The sequence below is a fragment of the Canis lupus genome, chromosome 21 (assembly GCF_011100685.1).
Source record: "Canis lupus familiaris isolate Mischka breed German Shepherd chromosome 21, alternate assembly UU_Cfam_GSD_1.0, whole genome shotgun sequence".
Classification (NCBI taxonomy): domain Eukaryota; kingdom Metazoa; phylum Chordata; class Mammalia; order Carnivora; family Canidae; genus Canis; species Canis lupus.
In genome coordinates this window covers 41381355-41406401 of record NC_049242.1, presented here as the reverse complement: position 1 = coordinate 41406401, position 25047 = coordinate 41381355, and the positions used below count along the sequence as shown (strand labels likewise).

Here is a 25047-nt window from a genome sequence, read left to right as displayed (position 1 = left end):
TCCATCAGCTTTCTCATTACATAATGACTGTCCAAAAGAGGGCCCAGAAGAAATCTGAGGAGGAGACAGCCTGAACTGGCACAATTGTGCAATCATTTCCTGACAGATTGTTCTAGGGTGTATTACGGCAATCCTCATTTGCCAAGAGGGTACAGAGAAATTTCTAGCATTAAAAAAATAAGTATCACATCATCTGAATTTATTTTCTAAAGTAAACCAGCCAACAACAAAAATCCACTTTGGCTAAACGTTTAGGTTTCAATAGTCTAGTTGGATATTAGGCAGTGTTTTCAAATACAACTTGTATTTTTCACTTGCCTAAAAATTCTAGACAGTGATTCATAGTTGCCTCACTTTTAACAGGGCCACAGAGTAGCATAGTGGCTAAGAGCTTGGGTTTTGAGGCAGGCTGTCTAGCTTTGCATGTTTTTCTGTCTCTTTCTAAATGACCTTGGGGCAGTTATTTTGTTTCTCTAAGTTTCAGTTTTCTCATCTACGAAATGGAAATGGGGACAGCAATAACGCTTACTCAGGATGGTTTGAGAATTAACTGAGGTCATGAATGTGAAGCACAGTGCCTGGCACAGAGAGTCAAGTCAGAGCCATCTCTTAGTGTCACAAGAGACTAATGTGCAGGGCAGTAGTACTTGGGGCAGCACACAGGTAATACATGTTGGCTGTTGTTTGAAAGATTTGGAATACGGGATCCCTGGGTGGCGCAGCGGTTTAGCGCCTGCCTTTGGCCCAGGGCGTGATCCTGGAGACCCAGGATCAAATCCCACGTCAGGCTCCCGGTGCATGGAGCCTGCTTCTCCCTCTGCCTGTGTCTCTGCCTCTCTCTCTCTCTCACTGTGTGCCTATCATAAATAAATAAAAATTAAAAAAAAAAAAAAAAAGAAAGATTTGGAATATCTTTTCGTCCAGTAGTGATCAGACCCAGGTCAGCTGGTTTCTATGAATCCCAGAGAATGGGAAAACCAAAGTCGAAGTTAAGAATGTCCTTACATGGGATCCCTGGGTGGCGCAGCAGTTTAGCGCCTGCCTTTGGCCCAGGGCGCGATCCTGGAGACCCGGGATTGAATCCCACGTCGGTCTCCCGGTGCATGGAGCCTGCTTCTCCCTCTGCCTGTGTCTCTGCCTCTCTCTCTCTCTCTCTCTCTCTCTGTGTGACTATCATAAATAAAAAATAAAAATTAAAAAAAAATGTCCTTACATGTGTTAAATTTGTCCCTGTCCCGCCCAAGGCTGAGAACCTTGTGGTCATCCTTGCCTCCCCCTCTTCAGCCCTCAGGTGCAGTCATGAGGGAGATCCTCTCAACTGTGTGTTGGTGGTGGTTTTCCGTGGTCATTTTCTTCCCAGTTTCTGTTGCCGCCACCCGTGTTCTCATTCCTTCTTGTCTGCCTGAACAGTCGGAGCAATCTTAGTGACCTTCCTTTCTTCACTTCTAAACTCTGTCTTCCTCATTGCCCCCACTCAGTCTCAGCTCATTAAAACGTAGGCACCTGGGCATCACCCAAGTCAGGTGACTCACAAAGCTGTTACACACATAAATCACCACAGGAGCTTGTGAAAAATACTGATGTCAGGGATCCTGCCCCAGGCCTGGGATCTATAGACCTTGAGTCTAATTTAATCCTCAGCTGGCCTCCTACAGCTGCATTGTTCCTAGATTTAGATAAGAGTTATCCGGGATTATAGATAACCCCTTATCCTTGGTCTCATGGAAAGTAATGAGAGATCCACTGGCAGAGTTCTTGTCCTCTTGAGGCATAGTCTTTTTTTTTTTTTTTTTTTTAAGATTTTATTTATTTCTTCATGAGAGACAGAGAGAGGCAGAGACACAGGCAGAGGGAAAAGCAGGCTCCATGCAGGGAGCCTGACGTGGGACTTGATCCCAGGTCTCCAGGATCACACCCCGGGCTGCAGGTGGCGCTAAACTGCTGTGCCACCAGGGCTTGAGGCACAGTCTTAATCATGCCTCTTCCCAATCACAAACTTTCAGTGGCTCCCCTCTGCTTTCTGAACAAAGCCCAAATCCTTGAGCTTGTCCTTGAAGGCCCTCTATGACTTGTTTCCAAATTCAGTTTCTCAGTTCCACAGTTTGTCTCTCATCCTGGGTTCTCTGTTTCTTGGATAACACTCTCCATCCACATGGACCTCTGGTTGTGCCCCTGCTTAATTAACAGATGTGTCCATTGCCCAAGTCCCCATTTGTTGAGACCCACCAGGATTCAGTGCCTTCAGGTTCTCTTTATTTTTTTTTAAGATTTTATTTATTTATTTGAGAGAGAGCATATGAGAGAGAGAGAGGGAAAGCACAAACAGGAGGGGCAGAGGGAGAAGCAGGCTGACATTGGGCTCAGTTGTAGGATCTCAGGATCATGACCCAAGCTGAAGTCAGACACTTAACCTACTGTCAAGTTTGTTGTTTTAAATTATGATAAAATACAGATAACATAAACTCCACTGTGTTAACCATTTTGTGGCAGAACAAGGGGCTGAATCTCGTGTCAAGAAACAGTAATGTTAGAGTGGGGTCAGAGTTTTTCCTACCCCTTCATTTATTTATTTTTTAAAGATTTTATTTATTTATTCATGAAAGACACAGAGAGGCAGAGGGAGAAGGAGGCTCCCTGTAGGGAGCCTGATGTGGGACTCGATCCCCCCACCCAGAACCACACCCTGAGCTAAAGGCACACCCTCAACTACAGAGCCATCCACGCATCCTCCTGCCTCTTCATTTAGAAGAAAACTGCATACTGCTAAACTCCCTAAGTAAATTATCAGAGTTGCAACACAGTGCTGGAGTCTGGAGTTTCCAAGTCTAATGAATCAAATACAAACCACAGAAGCAGCCCGGAAAAAATGCTATTTGGTAACTTTCCAGAAGGCTCACAAAAATACTAACTGGCACCCCTGTGTCCTAAATACAGAGGATGTTGTCCCAGGTTGTGGTTTTCCCATCTTGCCCAAGTAATACATTTTTCCCGATGGGCAACTCTGAATCAATGTGAATATTCAAGATGCTGTTTCTTGAATGATGAGGGCACTATTTAGTGATGAGGGCACTATTTAGACCTGTTATCGGCAGGTAAAATCTGGCTTTAGTGACCTAGTGTTTTTAATCTCTGGTGTGGCTTTTCCTAGTAAACTGCCCATCTTCATAGCCTGAGGCCTATGTAGTCCTGCAGGGGCCTGGGCTTGCGTGAATGCCCTGCTTCCACCATCTTGGAATTTTTAATAATTTCTGAACAAGGGTCTCCACGTTTTTATTGTGCATTGGGACCCACACGATAAGTAACTGGCTCTGGCTGTCACTATAGATCTGAGGTACAGCCTGAGATTTTACATTTCCAGCAGGATCCCAGGTAATACTTCCTGGGATCACCCTTTGGGTGGCAAGCCTCAGTCTGAGGTCTAGTAGAGCAGCAAATTGGAAGGAATCTGAAAGACCGTATGGAGCCAAGGCCCCTGGCACCTGGATCACTTTGAGGGAAACAAAAAGTGTTTCTTCAATCTTAAGCTTCTGTACTTTTGTTATAACAACTTAGCCCTACCCTAATTAATGAAAGTGAAGTAGAGCCAGTCTCGTAGCTTATCCTGTTCTCAGTTTATTTAGGCTTAAGTAGTTGTGGGGGAAAGAGCCTTCTGTGAAGTGTGCCCGGAAACTTGCCTCCAGCTGTGTCAAACACAAACTCAGGCTCTCTGGTTCGCCTCCTCCAAGGCTAGTGGGTGCCCATGGGGACAGCCTTTATGATCTCGGGGGCTGGAGAGGAGAAGCAACCCAGGCACTGTTGCCCAGGCTCACCCGAGCTCAGTTTTGATGTCTGGAGTCAAGCCCTTGCCAACAAAAACTTGCTTCTCATTGCCCTTGAAACTTATCCCCACTAGGGACCTGGTGGCTTGTGTTTTCCTTGGATCCCCTAACCATAATGGTCATCATATCCCCCTCTTTCTACCCCAACTTCTGACAAACTACTTTTGTTGTAAGAAAAAAAGCATGTTATCTTAAGTAAAACAACGATGGGTTGTGCAGCAGATATAGTCTTGTTGCTAAGAATGTCCCTACCAAGCTCTGTAGCCTTCCCTTGCTCTCAAAGAGCACTGTGCTCCATCCAGACCATGTCCGCCCCCCGGGTGACATCTGTGTGGCGTCACTAGGTTCATGGCCGGATCATTTCACAAGTCCTTTAGTGTACATTTCTCTGTTTTTCCCAGTTGCCCCTTCCTCTTTCCTCCTCTTGGTTAACCAGTGCCTTTGCCTCTTCCCTCTTTTACTCTCAACCTGAGACCCAGTTGGTGCCTTCATTCCTGACTAAGCCTACTCTCCATGCCTTGGGGATGCCTGTGCTTTTCCATAAGCTTTAGAAGAGCACAAGGTTGTGGTAGTCAGGTCTGGCTCATGCAGTACTTCAGATCCTCGGGCCCCCTTCTCTTCCTGCAGCCACTGCCACAGTGATTCCATATGGGTCTTGATCCATCTCATGCAAGTGCAGCTGGGCAGCACCTTGCTTTAGGTCTGTTCCATACACCTTCTATGTCCTATACTAGGGAAACCCATAGGGCACTGCAGTGTACACAACCATGCGATGCAGGAACGTTACATTGTAGGGGTCACACCTGCTCAGTGGGGATGGCAGCCACTTGATAGGGGCTTTTCTTTTTTGATTCCTGGTGAATAGTGCTCAGGCATCTTTTATTACATTGCTCAGAATGTCCCAGGGTGATTGAGCTCAGCTATAAGGCTCTTACTGCGGCCTGTCCTATAATACATCCTTCTGTTGGACATGCTCCTTCCTTGGTCTCCTCCCCTGTCTCTCACTCTTGCTCCCTGGGGTTATTTCCAAGTAAAGTAGTGGAGAACTTAGGCTAAGAACCATGAGGAGATGGTGGGGATGAGGAGGGCAGGAGGTGGGAGGATTCTTCTATTTGAGGCTTTATCACCTAGACTTAATCTGTTATTTAAGTCTAGGGTCCATTAGGTAAGAAAGAGTAGATAGTCTCTCCCCTGACCATACCTGCTTCCTTATCCCTCCTCCTCTGATGTCCTCAGATCCCCACAGCTAAGCCCCTTGGCCTACCTCCCTACCTACAGAGGTAGCTCAGCTCATAGCTTGGTGTAAAAAGTACTGAAGGATCTTCAATCTCTAACCTCCAGGCAGCCCTCCAACTATAACCTGGGGTATGAGGGGGAATGGCACATGCACACGTATCCACTAGTGAGAGACCCAAAGGGCCCAGGGCCTATTCAGATGGTGCCCCAAATGCCAAGTGGAGTCCAAGCTGTGATCAGGCTGGGGCTTTCTATGTACCCTTGCTGCTAACCAGCCCACAGGACTGGCTGGATCTTGCCTAGACCAAAAACATTTCCATTTCTCCCCTAAAACAATTCTATGCTTTTTTCTCACTGGCCTATTAACTCTAAGTCCCCATCAGAGAACTGGGAATCTTATTATTTATTAATCCTGCCCAAGGAAGTAGTGGTGCAGGTTAAGGGAGGGACCTCAAGCCAGGGGTGTTCAAATCCTGGCTCTGCCACTCTTTATATCTGTGATCTTGAGCAAGTTACTCCATTTCTCTGCCCCTGGGTGTCCTCATTTGAAAATCCACACCAGGGGCGGGGCAAGATCCCGGAGGAGTAGGGTCCCCAGTCTACTGTCCCCACCAACTTACCTAGGTAACTTTCAAGTCATCCTGAAAACCTACGAATTTGGCCTGAGATTTAAAGAGAGAACAGCTGGAACGCTACAGAGAGCAGTTTGCGCTATCAAGTTGGGAAGATAGAAAAAAGTAAATAAAAAAGCATCCAGGGGATCCCTGGGTGGCGCAGCGGTTTGGCACCTGCCTTTGGCTCAGGGCGCTATCCTGAAGACCTGGGATCGAATCCCACGTCGGGCTTCCGGTGCATGGAGCCTGCTTCTCCCTCTGCCTGTGTCTCTGCTTCTCTCTCTCTCTCTCTGTGTGACTATCATAAAAAAAAAAAAAATTAAAAAGTATCCAGTGGGGGAGGGGCCCCACGAGGAGCCGGGCTAAGCGGGGCGGCGGGAGCCTCTAGGACAGGAGAGCCCAGGCCCGGAGAAGTGGGAACTTTACTAATACTCCTGGTCGGAAAGGTGCACGCAGGGAGCTGGGGCAGGATCCCAGGAGGGGGAGTGGAGCCCCCAGGTTCCCGGAGTCACTAACAGAGGAACTGCGCCCCGGGAGAGAGCGCGCCACACCCTGCGGGCTGAGCGCAGTAAAGGGCTGGAGCGCAACCGGCGGGGCCCGGGGAGCAGCTCGGGCAGCGGCTCAGGTGGTGGCTTCACGTGGAGGGGGCTGCGCGGCCCCGGAGCCCAGGGCACTGGGGGACACAGCCCAGCATCCTGTGCTGCCCCCAGAACAGGCGGAGGCGGGGAGGGCCCAGGACAGCGAGGACGCTCCTGCCCCCGGGCAGCCCCGAGCTGTGCAGGTCGGCGCCCTCCGCCCCCGGAGCATCCAGGCCCCTGCGGACTGAGAGCTATGGTGGTTACTGCGGGAGCTGACTCTAGGGCTGGAGGGCTGGCCGCAGCTGCTGTTGTTCCTCATGGTGTCACCTTGCGCCTGGGATGGAACGGGGCTCCCAGGGAGCAGGGGCCTCACAGGATAAACGGCTCCCACTGAACCGTGCACCTGGCTGGGGCGGGCAGCTCCCCCAGTGCACACACCTGAGAATCAGCCCAGCAGGCCCCTTCCCCAGAAGATCAGCTGGAAGGAGAGGGGAAGAGCAAGTTCTGGACTGAACAGTGCTGGAAAGCTCCAGGGGAAGTTGAGGGACTTACAGTATATACAACCAGAGGATACCCTCTCCTTGGTTTTTTGTTTTGTTTTTTCCCTTTTTTCTCTTTTTTTCTTCCTTTTTCCAGTATAACTTGTTTTTAGCCACTCTGCACTGAGCAAAATGACTAGAAAGAACTCACCACAAAAGAATCAGAAACAGTACTCTCTCCCACAGAGTTACAGAATTTGGATTACAATTTGATGTCAGAAAACCAATTCAGAAGCGTAATTATAAAGCTACTGGTGGCTCTGGAAAAAAGCATAAAGGATTCAAGAGACTTCATGACTACAGAATTTATGTTGCGCGTGCTGCGGCAACACGATCAGGGTCCTGAGGATAAGGGGATGAGGAAAATAAAAGTAAAGAGATGGGGACAGGAGGGACACAGTGGATGATGTCCAAGCAGTGCCAGCTTTATTCAAAGTTTTACAACATTTTATAGCATGAGCAAAACAAAGCCAAGAAAGTGTTTATTTTTAGCAGGTTTGTGAAACTCTCCAAAGTTCCCTTTTCTCAGCATGCAAGACAGGCTCACGGGTGCCAGAAGACCTTGGTAAATAGATAAGCTTGTTGCTCCAGATGTGCATACTTCAAAGGAATATTAGGTATGGTAAACAGACCAGCAAGGACAGACAGACCCTTATTTACATTTATGACTAGGTCAGAATAAGTTTTATCTATTGTGTTATGTGATCACGTACAAGCAAGCCCTGAGAACCATTGCTCAAGCCCTTTCTCAAGCGTCTACCAACTATTCACCCTTTAGGCTCTCGAGCCTTTTGGGTGAATGAGGGACTCAAGTCCAGGCCTGGTTTGGTTCAGTTACTCCAGCTAGTTCATGGTCGCCCACAAATTTAGATCTAATCAGGCCAAAATTAAAAATCAATTAAATGAGATGCAATCCAAACTGGAGGTCCTAACGACGAGGGTTAATGAGATAGAAGAAAGAGTGAGTGACGTAGAAGACAAGTTGATGGCAAGGAAGCAAGCTGAGGGAAAAAAAAAGACATGAGGAAAGGTTAAGGGAAATAAATGACGGCCTCAGAAGGAAAAATTAACGTTTAATTGGGGTTCCAGAGGGCGCTGAAAGGGACAGAGGACCAGAAAGTGTATTTGAACAAATCACAGCTGAGAACTTCCCTAACTTGGGGAGGGAAACAGGCATTCAGATCCAGGAGATAGAGAGGTCCTCCCCTAAAAATCAATAAAAACCATTCAACACCTCGATATTTAATAGTGAAACTAGCAAATTCCAAAGATAAAGAGAAAATCCTTAAAGCAGCAAGAGACAAGAGATCCCTAACTTATATGGGGAGAAATATTAGATTAACAGCAGACCTCTCCACAGAGACCTGGCAGGCCAGAAAGGGCTGGCAGGATATATTCAGGGCACTAAATGAGAAGAACATGCAGCCAAGAATATTCTATCCAGCAAGGCACTCATTCAGAATAGAAGGAAAGATAAAAAGCATCCAAGATAGGCAGAAACTGAAAGAATATGTGACCACCAAACCAGCTCTGCAAGAAATGTTAAGGGGGACTCTGTAAAAGAGGAAGTCCAAAGAAACAATCCACAAAAACAGGGACTGAATAGGTATTATGATAATGACACTAAATTCATATCTTTCAATAGTAACTCTGAACATGAATGGGCTTAATGATCCCATCAAAAGATGCAGGGTTTCAAACTGGATAAAAAAGCAAGACCCATCTATTTGCTGTCTACAAGAGACTCATTTTAGACCTAAGGACACCTACAGCCTGAAAATAAAAGGTTAGAGAACCGTTTACCATTCAAATGGTTCTCAAAAGAAAGCAGGGGCAGCAATCCTCATCAGATAAATTAAAGTTTATCCCAAAGACTGTAGTAAAAGATGAAGAGGGACACTATATCATACTTAAAGGATCTATCCAACAAGAGGACCTAACAATCATGAATATTTATGCCCCTAATGTGGGAGCTGCCAAGTATATCAATCAATTAATAACCAAAGAGATACTTAGATGATAGTACACTTAAACTGGGAGACTTCAACATGGTGCTTTCTGTAAACGACAGATATTCTAAGCACAACATCTCCAAAGAAACAAGGGCTTTAAATGGATACACTGGACCAGATGGACTTCACAGATATTTACAGAACTTTACTTCCAAATGCAACTGAATACACATTGTTCTCAAGTGCACATTTCTTGAAAAGTGAGCTTTCTCCAGAGTAGATCACATCCTGGGTCACAAATCAGGTCTTAACCAAATCCCAAAGATTGGGATTGTCCCCTACATATTTTCAGACCATAATGCTTTGAAATTAAAACTAAATCACAAGAAGAAATTTGGAAGAAATTCAAACACGTGGAGGTTAAAGACCATCCTGCTAAAAGATGAATGGGTCAACCACGAAATTAGAGAAGAATTAAAAAGATTCATGGAAACTAATGAGAATGAAGATGCAGCCATTCAAAATCTCTGGGATACAGCAAAAGCAGCCCTGAGGGGGAAATACATTGCAAAACAAGCATCCCTCAAAAACTGGAAAAAACTCAAATACACAAGCTAACCTTGCACCTAAAGGAACTGGAGAAAGAACAGCAAATAAAACCTACACACAGCAGAAGAAGAGAGTTAATAAAGATTCGAGCAGAACTCAATGAAATAGAGACCAGAAGAACTGTGGAACAGATCAACAAAACCAGGAGTTGGTTCTTTGAAAAAATTAATCAGATAGATAAACCATTAGCCAGCCTTATTAAAAACAAAAGAGAAAAGACTCAAATTTATAAAATCATGAATGAAAAAGGAGAGATCACCACCAGTACCAAGGAAATACAAACGATTTTTAAAAATATATTATGAGCAGCTATACACCAATAAGTTAGGCAATCTAGAAGAAATGGACGCATTTCTGGAAAACCACAAATTACCAAAACTGGAACAGGAAGAACTAAGAAAACCTGAACAGGCTGATAACCAGGGAGAAAATTGAAGCAGTCATCAAAAACCTCCCAAGACACAAAAGTCCAGGGCCAGATGGTTTCCCAGGGGAATTCTATCAAACATTTAAAGAAGAAACCATACCTATTCTACTAAAGCTGTTCCAAAAGAATGAGATGGAGTACTTCCAAACTCATTCTATGAGGCCAGCATCACCTTAATTCCAAAACCAGACAAAGACCCCACCAAAAAGGAGAATTATAGACCAATATATCCCTGATGAACACAGATGCAAAAATTCTCAACAAGATACTAGCCAATAGGATCCAAGAGTACATTAAGAAGATTATTCACCATGACCAAGTGGGATTTATCCCCAGGATGCAAGGCTGGTTCAACACTCGTAACGCAATCAATGTGATCATATCAACAAGAGAAAAAACAAGAACCGTATGATCCTCTCAATAGATACAGAGAAAGTATTTGACAAAATACAGCATCCATTCCTGATCAAAACTCTTCAGAGTGTAGGGATAGAGGGAACATTCCTCAGCATCTTAAAAGCTATCTACGAAAAGCCCACAGCAAATATCATTCTCAATGGGGAAGCACTGGGAGCCTTTTCCCTAAGATCAGGAACAGGACAGAGATGTCCACTCTCACCACTGCTATTCAACATAGTAGTAGAAGTCCTAGCCTCAGCAATCAGGCAACAAAAAGAAATAAAAGACATTCAAATTGGCAAAGAAGAAGTCAAACTCTCCCTCTTTGCAGATGACATGATACTGTACATAGAAAACCCAAAAGACTCCACCCCAAAATTACTAGAACTCATACAGCAATTTGGCAGTGTGGCAGGATACAAAATCAATGCCCAGAAATCAGTGGCATTTCTATACACTAACAATGAGACTGAGGAAAGAGAAATTAAGGAGTCAATCCCATTTACAATTACACCCAAAAGCATAAGATACCTAGGAATATGCCTAACCAAAGAGGTAAAGGATCTATACCCTAAAAACCATAGAACACTTCTGAAAGAAATTGAGGAGACAAAAAGAGATGGAAAAATATTCCATGCTCATAGATCAGAGGAATTTTTTTTTTCAGAGGAATTAATATTGTGAAAATGTTAATGCTACCCAGGGCAATTTACACATTCAATGCAATCCCTATCAAAATACCATGGACTTTCTTCAGAGAGTTGGAACAAATTATCTTAAGATTTGTGTGGAATCAGAAAAGACCTCGAATAGCCAGGGGAATATTAAAAAAAGAAAACCATGGCTGAGGGCATCACAATGCCAGATTTCAGTTTGTACTACAAAGCTGTGATCATCAAGACAGTGTGGTACTGGCACAAAAACAGACACATAGATCAGTGGAACAGAATAGAGAATCCAGAAATGGGCCCTCAGCTCTATGGTCTATGGATAAGAAAAGCTTATCCACTGGAAAAAGGACAATCTCTTCAGTAAATGGTGCTGGGAAAATTGGACAGCCACGTGCAGAAGAATGAAACTAAACCATTCTCTTGCACCATACACAAAGATAAACTCAAAATGGATGAAAGATCTAAATGTGAGACAAGAATCCATCAAAATCCTAGAGGAGAACACAGGCAACACCTTTTTGAACTTGGCCACAGCAAACTTGCAAGACACATCTATGAAGGGAAGGGAAACAAAAGCAAAAATGAATTATTGGGACTTAATCAAGATAAAAAGCTTCTGCACAGCAAAAGAAACAGTCAGCAAAACTGAAAGACAGCCTACAGAATGGGAGAAGATATTTGCAAATGACACATCAGATAAAGGACTAGTTTCCAAGATCTAAAAAGAACTTATTAAACTCAACAGCAAAGAAACAAACAATCCAATCATGAAATGGGCAGAAGACATGAAGAGAAATCTCACAGAGGAAGACATAGACATGGCCAACACGCACATGAGAAAATGCTCTGCATCACTTGCCATCAGGGAAATACAAATCAAAACCACAATGAGATACCACCTCACACCAGTGAGAACGGAGAAAATTAACAAGGCAGAAAACCACAAATGTTGGAGAGGATGTGGAGAAAGGGGCACCCTTTTGCACTGTTGGTGGGAATGTGAACTGGTACAGCCACTCTGGAAAACTGTGTGGAGGTTCCTCAAAGAGTTAAAAATAGATCTTCCCTACGACCCAGCAATTGCACTGTTGGGGATTTACCCCAAAGATACAGATGTAGTGAAATGCCAGGACACCTGCACCCCGATGTTTCTAGCAGCAATGTCCACAATAGCCAAACTGTGGAAGGAGCCTCGGTGTCCATCGAAAGATGAATGGATAAAGAAGATGTGGTCTATGTATACAATGGAATATTCCTCAGCCATTAGAAATGACAAATACCTACCATTTGCTTCGATGTGGATGGAACTGAAAGGTATTATGCTGAGTGAAGTAAGTCAATTGGAGAAGGACAAACATATGGTCTCATTCATTTGGGGAATATAAAAAATAGTGAAAGGGATTAAAGGGGAAAGGAGAGAAAATGAGTGAGAAATATCAGTGAGGGAGACAGAACATGAGAGACTCCTAACTCTGGAAAATAAACAAGGGGTAGTGGAAGGGAGGTGGGTGGGGGGATGGGGTGACTGCGTGATAGGCACTGAGGGGGCATTTGACAAGATGAACACTGGGTGATATGCTATATGTTGGCAAATTGAGCTCCAATAAAAAAAAAAAAAAAACTATAATATGGGCAGCCCGAGTGGCTCAGTGGTTTAGCATCACCTTCAGCCCAGGGCCTGATCCTAGAGACCTGGGATTGAGTCCCACGTCAGGCTCCCTGCAGGAAGCCTACTTCTCCCTCTGCCTGTGTCTCTGCCTCTCTCTCTCTCTCTCTCTCTCTCTCTGTGTCTCATGAATAAATAAATAAAATATTTAAAAAAATAATTAAAATGAATAAAATCTTTAAAAAATATTTTTTTTAAAAGATGGAAAAAAATCTACACCATAGAGTAGTTGCTTGCTGGCATGAGAATGAGCTCAATAAATATTCATTCTGACTAGTATTAGTATTCAAATATTCTTCTGGCCAATCCCAGTAATCCTGGTTTTCATTTTTTAACCTAAGTATAGATAATATTTCACACTAAACAAGCAAAAGATTTGCTTTTATTTCCATAAGGAGATGTTAATATTTTTTAGGATATTCCCTATGCATAAGATAAACAACAGTTTCTTTTGTTGTCTTATCAAGATAATACTAAACAGAATTTTTAAAAAAACTTTCTGATGGAACACGGATATTGTCTGAAATGACTGCATACTCCATTTCGTGTGTGTGTTACACATTATTTGAGAGTGCTCTTTCAAAAAAAAAAAAAAAAAAGAGAGTGCTCTTTCCTCCCTCTCAATTAGTTACATTTTTTCTCATACAATTTTTTAGTTGAGATATAAATCACATACCATTTAATTCACCCTAAGTGTTCAGTTCAAGGGTTTCTAGTATATTCATAGGGTGGTTCAGTCTTCATCTCCGTGCAATTCCAGAACATTTTCATCATCCCCAGAAAGAAACTTCATACTCTTTAGCAGTCACTCTCTATTCCCCCTCCTTCCAGGTCATGTCAACCACTAATATGTCTGTCTCTGGATTTGTTAGTTCTGGACATTTAATACAAATAAAATCATATAAGATACAGCCGTTTGTGCCTGGTTTTTATTTTTATTTATTTATATATTTTTAAAGATTTTATTTATTTATTCATGAGAAACACAGAGAGAGAAGCAGAGGCAGAGGCAGAAGGAGAAGCAGGCTCCATGCAGGGAGCCCGATGTGGGACTCGATCCCAGGACTCCAGGATCACAACCTGGGCCAAAGGCAGATGCTCAACCGCTGAGCCACCAGGAGTCCCTGTGCCTGGTTTTTATTTAACCTAATGTTTTTTAAGGTTCATTCGTGTTATAGCATGCATTAGTACTTTATTCTTATTATGGCCAAATATTGCATTGTATGAACATTCCTCAATTTTATTAATATTTATTTAATTAAATATTTATTTTATTTATTCCTCATTAATTGATACTTGAGTTGCTTCCACTCCGTGGGTATTTTGAATAATGACGCTACAAATACCAATATACAAATTTTTATATGAATATATACTTTCATCTTTTGGGGGTATAAATCTAGGAGTGGAATTGCCAGCTCATATAATAACTATGTATAACTTTTTTAGGAACTGCTACTGTTTCCCAAAGTGGCTGCACCATTTTACATTCCTGCTAACAATGTACAAGGGTTCTTCTAGTTTATCCACCATCTTGCCAACATCTTTTCAGTTATCTCAATCCTAGTGGGTGTAAGTAGTATCTTAGATAGTTTTGACTTGCATTTTGCTAATGAATAATGATGTTGAACATTGTTTCCGTGTGCTTATTGGCCATTTCTATGTCTTTGGAGAAATGTCTATTTAGATCTTTTCAGCAACATGGATTTCCACTCACCAAGACCAACCCAGATGACTACAACTATCACTGAGAGCCTACTCTATCAAGAGCAGGGACCAACACTGAGCCTCTGCTACTGCACCATTGCCTGGGGTGGTCAGTCAACTCTCTAGTGACAGCTTGATACATTGGACCACTTCCATCATGGAAGGGGCAATGCTTTTCCTAAATGGAATAGACATATTGAATATAGATTTGTCTCCCCTGCATGCAATGCTTCTGCCAAAATCTGTGGATTTACAGAATGCCTTGTCCACCATCATGGTATTTATTTCACACAGTATTACTTCTGATTAAGGAAATCACTTTGCAACAAATAAAACATGGCAGTAGGGCTATGCTCATGGAATTCACTGGCTTAACCATGCTCCCTATTATCTTGAAGTAGCCAGCTGGGTGGAATGGTGGAATAACCTTTTGAAGACTCAGAAAGCAACACCTTGCAGGAATAGGACAGTGCCCCCCCTCTGCCCTGCTCCCCCCACAGATATGGTAGGTGCTGTATTATTTTTTTAAGGATTTATTTATTTATTTATGATAGACAGAGAGAGAGGCAGAGACACAGGAGGAGGGAGAAGCAGGCTCCATGCCAGGAGCCCGACGTGGGACTCGATCCTGGGACTCCAGGATCGTGCCGTGGGCCAAAGGCAGGCGCTAACCGCTGAGCCACCCAGGGATCCTCATGGTAGGTGGTTTAAGTCAGTGTCCAGTATATGGTACTGTTTTTCCATAGCCACAATTCATGAGTCCAGGAATGAAGGCAAAGAAGTGTCAGTGGCTTCTCTCACTATTACCCTACTGATCCACTAGGAATTTTTTTTGTTTTCCATCCTTGTGACTTGAAGTTCTGGTAGTCTAAAAGACTTAGATCCAAAGAGAGGAACCACTCAAGAGAGAAGACTACACCTCTGGACAACAGCTTGAGCCCATGCCTGTGGAGTTCAGCCTGCTTGTGATCTGCTTGGTTGCATGGAAAACAGGTCTTCCCTATAGACCTTGGATCTACTTAGCCAGCCCCCACCATTGCATAAGCCAATTCCTTTTGAGAAATCTAAATCTAAATCTATCTTTATGATTCTGTTCCTCTAAAACAACTTATAGTACCAAATTCTGAATCAATCAGAGTTCAACCAGAGAAGCGGAACCAGTAGGATGTGTATGTATCTATTAATGGCCCTATTGTAAGGAACTGGCTTACATAGTTGTCAGGGCTGCCTAAGCAGTCAGGACAGGCAGTCAGGATGGCAAGATCCAGGGGGAAGGAGAGCAATTGTAGTAGGCCCAATGACTTTTTGGAGACCAGGTCAAGGAAGGTTTAAGCCTTTTTCTAAAGGCCTTCCAACTGATGAAGCCAGTTCCACGTAGGATAATCACTCATTTGATTAATTCACAGATAATTTATTATGGACATTAATCATGGCTGCAAAAAAACCTCTCATAGCACTGTGTAAATTAGATGTTTGAATAACTGAAGGATGATGTGTGTATACAACAAAGTGGCTCCATCTCCCCTTTACCCTTTAAGAAATATCTCTATGGCCCATCCAGCTGGCCTCACTTGAGAGAACTGAGGGCTGTACTTCAGCCTAGCCAAGTTGACACATCCAAAGGCCATAACTGGGAGTCATAATTTTCATTTCTCATGAGAAAGCTTGCAAAGCATTGCTAGAGAGAATTATTTTTTCTATTATAAAGTGAGATTATGTCAGTTTAGACGGTACTTTAGTATAGATTTTGGTATAGATTTGGAGATTCATCTTTAAGTGAAACATTACTAGGTTCTGCAGACCAAAACCTGCATCAAATATCAGATACCCTCCACAAGTCCAAAACACTGCTCCCAGGTCTGTCATCCTCTGCAGAATACTTTTCTTCCTGCTTCATTCACTCAGTAAATGTTTACTGAGCATCTACTATGTGCCAGGAGCTCTGGTAGCTACTCTAGATAACAAGGATGGCATACAACAAGATAGAAGTGCTCTTTGCCCTTTGTTGATGGGTCCTGGGGACAATAATGTACAACAGTAGCAGGAACAAGTGAATTCCCTCAGGTCCCTTGGCCTCCCTCTCAAATGATCTGCGTCTCCTGACTGCATTCTCTTTACCTTCCTTTCTCAGGAGTAACTCCTTGCTCCATTTCAGGTTAACCCATCAACTGGGAGCTTGACCTCATTCCTACCTTCTTACTAATTAGCTAAACAGTAAATTATTTCACTCATTCGTTCATTCAGTAAGTGTTGAGGTTCTATTATGTACCAGGTACTTTGCTTAGTGCCAGATATTTAACGTTAAATAAGACAGGAATTGTTACAACAGAAGATGGAAGATGAACCAAGAAAACAAGCAAAACAAAGAAAAACAATAACAGAAAAATGAAAGGCAAGAAATGAAAAAAAATCCTATATGTATATTTTTGAAAGATTTTATTTATTCATGATAGTCACACACAGAGAGAGAGAGAGAGAAGCAGAGACATAGGCAGAGGGAGATGCAGGCTCCATGCAGGAAGCCCAACGTGGGACTCGATCCCGGGTCCCCAGGATCGCGCCCCGGGCCAAAGGCAGGTGCCAAACTGCTGTGCCACCCAGGGATCCCAATCATCCTATATATTAATAATAGGTAGAAAAGAACAGCCACAGTAGGTGACTCAGAGCAGTCGGAGAAGGCCTCTCTGAAGAGACATTTCATGGGAGAGGCACAGGATGAGCAGGGGGCAGCCACATGAGGAGCAGATGGATCGAGTGTTCTAGGCAAAGGCAAGCAACATCATGTGCAAACACGCTGTGGTGAATTAAAGCTTGACTTTTTGGTGGGACCGAGGGAACACTAGTGTGGTTGGAGAGCAGTGCTCCGAGAGGGTGGGACCAGAGGGTAGTGTGATAGGATGAAAGCAATTGAGAGCATTGTTCAAGAAGGTGGGAGAAGGCAGGTGTGCTGAAGGTTGCTCAGAGGCCTACTGGTACAAGGAGGAATATGTCACTTGTTGGGGGCAACACGGAGGGCCTTGGTGGACAACAGTTGCTCTGCTGGAGTGCTGTGGACAGGCCAGGCTGGAGTGGATTCAAGTGTGAGTCGGAAGGAAGGAATCAGTGTAGACGGGAGGCTCTTTCAACAGGTTGGACTGGTAGGAGGAAGAGGATAAGGTGCAAGAGTAAAGAGTGAGATGGACTGAGTCCAGGTTTTCAGTGGTAATTTATCGGGGAAGCCGTTGGTGAGTGCCTGGGCCATACGAGGCGTAGCGCATCCGATGATGTGCCAGATGTGGTGCCCATCTCCCAATCCTAAGTGCTCTCCTGGCCGTTTAAACCTAGCGCTAGAGATCTGGGAAGGAGAGAGAGGTCCCACTGCTGAAGCTCTTGGCCTTGTACAGCACACCCAGGTTCTGGAGGCAGACACAGCAGCCTGCAGTCCTGGCTCTGCACCTGTTACGTGTGCAACCCCGGACGAGGTCCTAATTGCGTACATACCTCTAAACCTGGGTTTCTCCAGCTGAGAACTGCAAAAAGCTTATGTCAAGAAAGGCGCGTACAATATATAGAGCACAGTTTGGCATTTGCAAACAAAGCAAATGGCAGCTACTTTATTTAAGTGGTATTCACCAGCCTCCCACACCCTAATAGAGCTGGGGTTGCCACCAGTGTGCTTCAGCAGAGGCTCTTACTAAATTATGTCATGTCTATGTACGTATCTGGCTTCCTCTCTAGAACATTAGACATTGTCAAAAGAAAAGTTATGTAGAAAATAGAATGAAAGTGTTTTATGAGCTGTAGACTACTTTTCAGATATAAGTTATATTAGGGGCTTGGAATCTAACTGGGGAACTAACACGTTAAGGCAACAGAGGGGATGGGGTAAAGGCGAGCCAACAGGCGTGAATGACGCTCTGTGAGAGCCCCCAAACTCTGCCCTGCAATGCAGTGCGTGGGCTGCTGGGAAGATTCCTTGAGGAAGGAGAATTTTTATCTGGATCCGAGTTCAAGGACAATAGGAATAAAGATGAGAGAAACTAATGTGAGAGCCAGTCCTCAGGTAGGACCAAAAAGAACTGGTTAAAAATGTCATGAGAGACAGGGGTTGGTGTTAGGGAGGCCAAGACATCAGTTGCCAGAACCCCTGGGATTAGGCTTCCCAAAGCCTAATGGAAAGAGGCCACTGAGGGGCAAGACACAGAGGCAGAGAAGGGGACAGGACACAAATGACGGGGCAGCGAAGAGCTGGAGACACAGACAGGTCTGGGAGTACAACAAAACACCTGGAGAGACCCCAGCATGACAAAGGTAAGAAGAGGAGAGACATGTGAGACGTCTCACCTGTGGTGCTGTGGATGTCAAAGGGGAGAGCCCATGTAGAACCCCTGGCGGACTGGAGACCCCGTTACTGGTCAGGGGCCTCAGGAGACAGAAACCAACCAGTAATTTAAAGAGGGGGGGTTTAACATAAAGAATTACTATAGGGGCACCTGGGTGGCTCAGTTGATTAGGCATCTGCCTTTGACTCAGGTCATGATCCCAGGGTCCTGGGATTGAGCCCCACATTGGGTTCTCTGCCCAGTGGGGAGTCTGCTTCTCCCTCTGTCCCTGTCCTTCCTAATGTTCTGTCTCTCAGATAAATAGTTACATATATATATATATATATATATATATATATATATATATATATATCAGAATATTGGCTATGAAGGGATAAAAAATAAAGGAAGGATAAATCCAGGAAAGGGCCCCCACAAGGTTGATCTTAAGATCTTGGAAGAAAGTATGTGGCCGTGGTCCTTTGCTTGGCAGGAATTTTGCTGGGTGCCACGACTGAAAATTGATGAGCAAGGAAACCCCAAAGAGTGACAACAAAATTTCGCAGATGTTGATGATGCCATTATGCTAACATTTTTTTTTTTTACATTTCTTTTTTTTTTTAAAGATGTATTTATTTATTTACTCATGATAGACAGAGAGAGAGAGAGAGAGAGAGGCACAGACACAGACAGAGGGAGAAGCAGGCTCCATGCAGGGAGCCTGACGTGGGACTCGATCCCGGGACACCAGGATCGCGCCCTGGACTGAAGGCAGGCGCTAAACTGCTGAGCCACCCAGGGATCCCCTATGCTAACATTTCTGACATGTTATGGTCCTGGTAGCTTTTGTGTAAGGCAGTGAAATCAGGAGGAGCAAAACTCTCTTGGACATATTCTTAGATGGCAAGGACCGAAACTGGTTGTAATTTGACTTGAAGGCCCTGCTGAGGAGCCCACAGAACATCAAGGTGGCCCTTGATCCCACAGTCCTGGCCTCCGTCCGCTGTGTCCCCTGTCCTCGGGGACAGAGACCACTGAGGAGCAAAGCTAAGGGAACTAGACGCTGAGGACAGAGACGGTGACAGGACACAACTGACACAGTGAGAGTTCTGGACACCAAGGAGCCAGAAATAGCACCAGTGTAAGCAGAGGGGCCTGGAAAAGGGGGCAGGTCTGATCCGGGAAGGGTGGGTACAGGGCATCTGTCCGGGTGCACTGAGACGGTCCCCCCTACACCAGGGCCCAGGCTTAGCCTCACGCGGGTGTCCATCCATCCCCCTGGGGAACTAACCAGCAGGACGTACACCCAAGAAGAACACGCTTTTTTTTTTTTTTTAATTTTTATTTATTTATGATAGTCACAGAGAGAGAGAGAGAGGCAGAGACACAGGCAGAGGGAGAAGCAGGCTCCATGCACCGGGAGCCCGATGTGGGATTCGATCCCGGGTCTCCAGGATCGCGCCCCGGGCCAAAGACAGGCGCTAAACCGCTGCGCCACCCAGGGATCCCCCGAACACGCTTTTCAAGAGTCCATCTCTTAAGCATTTATTAGACACCTCTTAGGTGCCCTCCCCAGCCTATGTGGCCAGAGATCTCAACGAGTGGGTGTCCCTGCCCTCAGGGGGCTCAGAGCCCGGCTCCCCAGGGCAGAGTGAAGAGGAAGCTCAGTATTTGCTGGGCAGGCCAGCAGGTCGGAAGTGGTTGGGGTCTTTGCCACTCCGGCCCCATTTGTTGGCAGCCTGGTCAGCCTTCGAGTCCTCCGCTCCGTGGCCGCTGTCTCCAAACTTAAGACGGTCTGTGATTCTCTGAGAATTCTCTCTGGCGTCGCTGGGATGGAGGGGGACAGGCAAGAGATGAATTAGGGCCTGATGAGTGAAGCCCACCGCCCCCACCAATCTCTCCTCTCTCCAAGGGCTGGCTGACAGGAGCCAGGGCAGGAGAGGCTGAATCACCCTGCACCTGACCCTGCACCGGGCACAGCCCACCCCAGCCAGGCTGGTCCCCGGGCCCCCAGCAGGAAGGCAGGGAATCCCCGGGTCCCCCGGCCTTGCAGTGGCCCTGGGAGCCACTCCAACCCCACACTGGGCCCAGAGGAGGGGTGGGCAGGACCAGGAGGAGCCAGTCTCTCCTGCAAACAGCTCTGGGACTTGGCCTGTCCTCTGAGAGCCTCGCCCAGCTCACCATCCCTGCATCCCCAGGGGCCCAGGTCACCTGATCACTTTAGCAGCCCAGGCGCCCCCAGGGCCCCTTCTTGCAGCGTCATAGTTCCCCCGGGCATGGAAGTATTTGTCTGAATTTTTGTAGTTGGCTTCTCTCATGTCAGAGTAGGCTCTCCACATGTCTCTAGTCCCTGGAAAGGAAGGAAACTGAAGGTAATTATCTCTTGGAAAATAGAGAAAAAGTTTTCCTCCCACTGATACTAGATTTCAGTCTTTGACAAAACGCTTGGAGATGATCTTGGCTGGGAGAAATATTCCCTAACTCTTCACTCCCCTGATTCCTCCAGAATCGCACTGGATACACATTTTATTATCTTTGATTCCATCCTGTAGATACCTGGCTTTTGGCTCTGTGTGATGTGTGTGAACAGGGGTGGGATGGTCTCTAAGGGATGCTTCCTTGTACAATGAAACTCTACCTGGAAAGACTAGGGAACCCCCTGCTGGGACGTGAGGACAAAGCCCAGGGTAAGGGTGGCTGCTGCCCCAGGAGGCTCAGCCTAGTCAAGGGGAGAAATTCATCCCTGTGGGCAGCCTGAAGACAACTCAGTCCAACCTACTTCTGAAGGTCCGGGGTGTATTTGGCCTCCAGGCAACTGTCAGAATTCATTCATAGAATTGAAAAAGTGAGCTCCCCAAAACAGCTTCACAGAAATCAGGTCACGAGATGCATAAAAAGGGCAACTGACCCGCCAGCTCTAAAGCTCAGTGTCCTCCCCATAAATGGAAGAGTATCGCCTTCCCCACGGTGGTTATGCAACGAAATGAGAAAATACACATATAACTTCTAGAAGATTGTAGGTGCTCAATACGCTATCACCTCACTAGGCCTTAGGAAGCCTGGGACAAATCCAGCAGCGGGATTAGGCTAAGAGGAAGGCCAGAGAGTATGGACTGAAGGAGTCTCAGTAGACCACTCAGTAACCACATGAAGACTTCTAGAAAGTAGCTGACTAGGCAAAAGAGAAAAACCTCAGTCGAGTGGTCATCATAGTTTGCGTAATATCGGCCACGCCCCTATCTTCATTTCGTGTATTTCTTATTCCCAGTGCTCAGAAAGATCGCTTGGTTGAGCAGCACAACCTTCTGACTATACTGATTCCCTCCCAGTTAACAGATTCAATAGATGCCTGGGGGCCGCTTGCTTTAGAAGTACTTCCAAATGCCCGACATATCTGTCACTCAGGGAGCAAGACTGCAGGTAGTAGTACCCAATCTTGAGTGGGGAAAAAACCCACTGGGTGCTTGCTAAAGGCCAGATTTCAGGCTCAGCCTCAGAAATTGTGATTCAGCAGAGGGGGAGTGTGTGGACCAGGCATCTGCATTTCACAAAGCACCCCAAACCCCAGGTGATTCTCATGCAAGTGGCCCTAGCATGACCCTTTGAGAAACCTTGACCTAAATATGAAAAAAAAAATTGTAGCTGTGCCTGTGAGAATTTAGAAAGGATTGACAGCAAAGTCTTAAGGCAATAGCCACTGGCCATCACAGAAAACTCAAAATAAATGATTTTGTGAAATAAGCAAATTTGGCCTCTTGACCTTGCCTAATAAGGGGTATATCTCTTCTCTCTGGCCCAGCCAGGACTCAGGCCAGAAGAGGATCATCATGTAATTCCTTGTGCCTTCGACTGGGGGAGAGAGCTCTCAGAGTTGCCTTCAGCCTGCAACACAGCTATCTGGCATTTGGACAGATGAGCAAGAGGATTATGTGTTCACAGGCCCCTCACTCTCCCATGTGCTCTCTGGTCTGGGAGACAGGGTAGTCCTGTCACAGGAAGCTCTGGGAGCGCCAGCACTGGGGTAAATCCTGCTCTGTGTGGGGACTTTGTTAGGACTCTTCATCTCTTTCTGCCTCAGGTCCTCTAAAAAGACATGATGGTGCCTACATCCCAGGATTAAAGATTAAAACCTGAGGATGAAAACGAGTTCATCCATACATGTAAAGCTCTCAGAGCAGCACCTAGGACGGCCAAGCTCAGTTACTCTTGGGTGTAATTACTAGGTGCACAAGTTGGATGCACCCACTTCAGGCTGCCTGAGACCCAGCCATGAGCTGTCCCTGCCTTCCCACCAGGAGGCACTAGAGTCCACTCGGAATAGGGAGCAGGCACCAGGGACCCCAGATCTCTTCCAAACCCTATATGACCTCAGGCAAGGGGATCCCCATGGAAGAGGGTGATGCTGGCCAGAAAAGCCAGGGGTGGTGGGATAGGACAGATGAGGTGTCAGGGGAAAAGGCACAAGGAGGAAGTAAGGCCTGGAGATCTGATACACAGTATAATGGGCACCAAACAATGTATTATTATAACTATGAAGCTTGCTATACTCTAGAACTTAATTATTTCTTTTGTAAAAAAAATAAAAAAGATTTTATTTATTTATTTCACAGAGAGAGAGAGAGAGAGCACAAGCAGAGGGAGCAGTAGGAGAGGGAGAGAGAGAAGCAGGGCCCCAGTGAGCAGAGAGCTCAACATGGGGCTCGATTCCAGGACCCTGAAGTCATGACCTGAGCCTAAGACAGGCGCTTAATCAACTGAGACTTGCAGGTGCCCCAAACTTAATTATTTCAAATACTATTAAAAAAAGGATAATTATATAATATAGTAGAGGTGCTAATTATAGCTACAAACGCAATCAAATATATAAGTGCATCAAATTAACGTGACATATACCTTAATTATATATAATGTTACATGTCAGTTATATTGGAATTATAATAAATAAAAAAGGCCAGGGAAACTGCTGACTTGCAAACCACGCTTTGTGCTTCCCACTCTTGGCCCCTGCCCTGTGTGGATGTGGCCCCCGCTCAGGTGAACTCCAAAGGAGGCCAAGTGCGGTCTCCCCATGACCCCCATGCTTTGGTCCTTACCTTGACCCGCTTCCTTGAGGAATGTCAACCATCTCTGGCTGCTGACGCCCAGGACCAGGGAGCACAATAGGATGCCCACGAGAAGCTTCATCCTGCTGCAGAGTCCTGGGGACACATGAAAAGGAGACGAGTTTGGTTTTTGTTTGGTTTGGTTTTCTACATGGGGGGAATGTGACCTATCCTTCGTGTGTACACACACACACACATACGTGTACCTATGCACCCATGTACATGCATCGGTGTGGGGGGTATATGGAGAAGGAAGTGGACAGCGTGTATTAGCATAGTTAGCAGGTGATACATAGCTACGTAGACAGAATTCCAGGGGGTCCACGTCTCCATTTCACTTGCCTCCCGGGAATGCCAGGATGAGAGCCTGCACGGCACTTCCAATACACACCACTTTCAATCCTGCCCTATGAGCCCTCACACCCACTGACAGGAAGCTTCCGAGGAGGCCTCTGGGCATTTGTGACCGTGCACCTGTCTGTCGAATGAGATGAGTGTAACGATGCCCACACACTTGCAGGTGCCTCTTGTACCCACCCCCGAAGGCCCACAGAGGACAATCACAACTAAAGCCCAGTCCCAGAAAGTATTCACATCTGCTGAATCCTCATTGTCAGGATCATGGATCCAGAAAGGAGCAGATGGCTGGGACCCAGCACAGGAACGCTGTGGGGAAAGAGAACCTGCCAGGAAGAACCGCTTGGAAGGTTCTGGACCTCACCTTTGGCTGTCCCTCCCCGCGGAGGCTCCTGGTGAGGCTGAGCTGCCCTGGCCTCCGGCCTGCGACGTGTGCCAGCACATATATACTGACGCTCTGCTGGAGGGACGAATGGAAGACAGGGCGAGGGAAAACACTGGGCTGGGGAAATTCCCCGAGGCCAGAGGCAGCTGCAGATAATCAGGCTTTTTCCTCGAAGCCTCTCATTTCCCAGGTTGTGCAATCTGGCAGATTCTGGGAGTGTGGCAAACGTGGGGTTTCCAGCCTCTTTCCACTCTCACTGCTGCTCAGGAAAGGTTTTCTTCCCCACACAACTGCTGTGAAGGGGGATCAATAAGAGAAAAGAGACCCGAGTGCCTAAGGCCTGAGAGCGCACAGGGCCACTGGAGGAGCAGAAGGGGGTCCACTGAGGGATGCAAAGCCTGGGGCTGGGCCCAGGGAGCGGGAGGGAGACAGGAAAGCCTCAGGACCAGGGCAATAAGCTTCCAGCAGCCAGCGGGGGGCCTGGACACTGGGAAGGTCCTCCAGACGCCCCAGCATCACGACCGGCCACTGTGGGGCGCCTCTGCAGGCGCAGTGAGGACTGGGCCGCCCAGGGACACCGACCTGGGGCTAGATACTGGCTCCCATGTCACGCAGAAATGACATCCTAAAAACCATCAGGAAACAGCGCACTGGCTGGGAGCCGAGCAGAATAGAAGATTCAGGAA

The 25047-nt window shown here is 46.0% G+C and overlaps 1 protein-coding gene across 1 annotated transcript; it reads right to left on the bottom strand.

Annotated features, from left to right (window-relative positions):
- Positions 1 to 20041: 20041 nt before the first annotated feature.
- LOC111089962 (serum amyloid A protein-like) lies at positions 20042 to 24611 on the bottom strand. Its single transcript, XM_038569196.1, has 4 exons — positions 24341 to 24611; positions 23611 to 23715; positions 20729 to 20867; positions 20042 to 20344 (listed from the first exon to the last, which is right to left on the bottom strand). The coding sequence occupies exons 2-4, from the start codon at positions 23699 to 23701 to the stop codon at positions 20182 to 20184; spliced, it is 393 nt and encodes a 130-aa protein (XP_038425124.1). The 5' UTR covers positions 23702 to 23715; positions 24341 to 24611; the 3' UTR covers positions 20042 to 20181.
- Between the last annotated feature and the right edge of the window lie 436 nt (positions 24612 to 25047).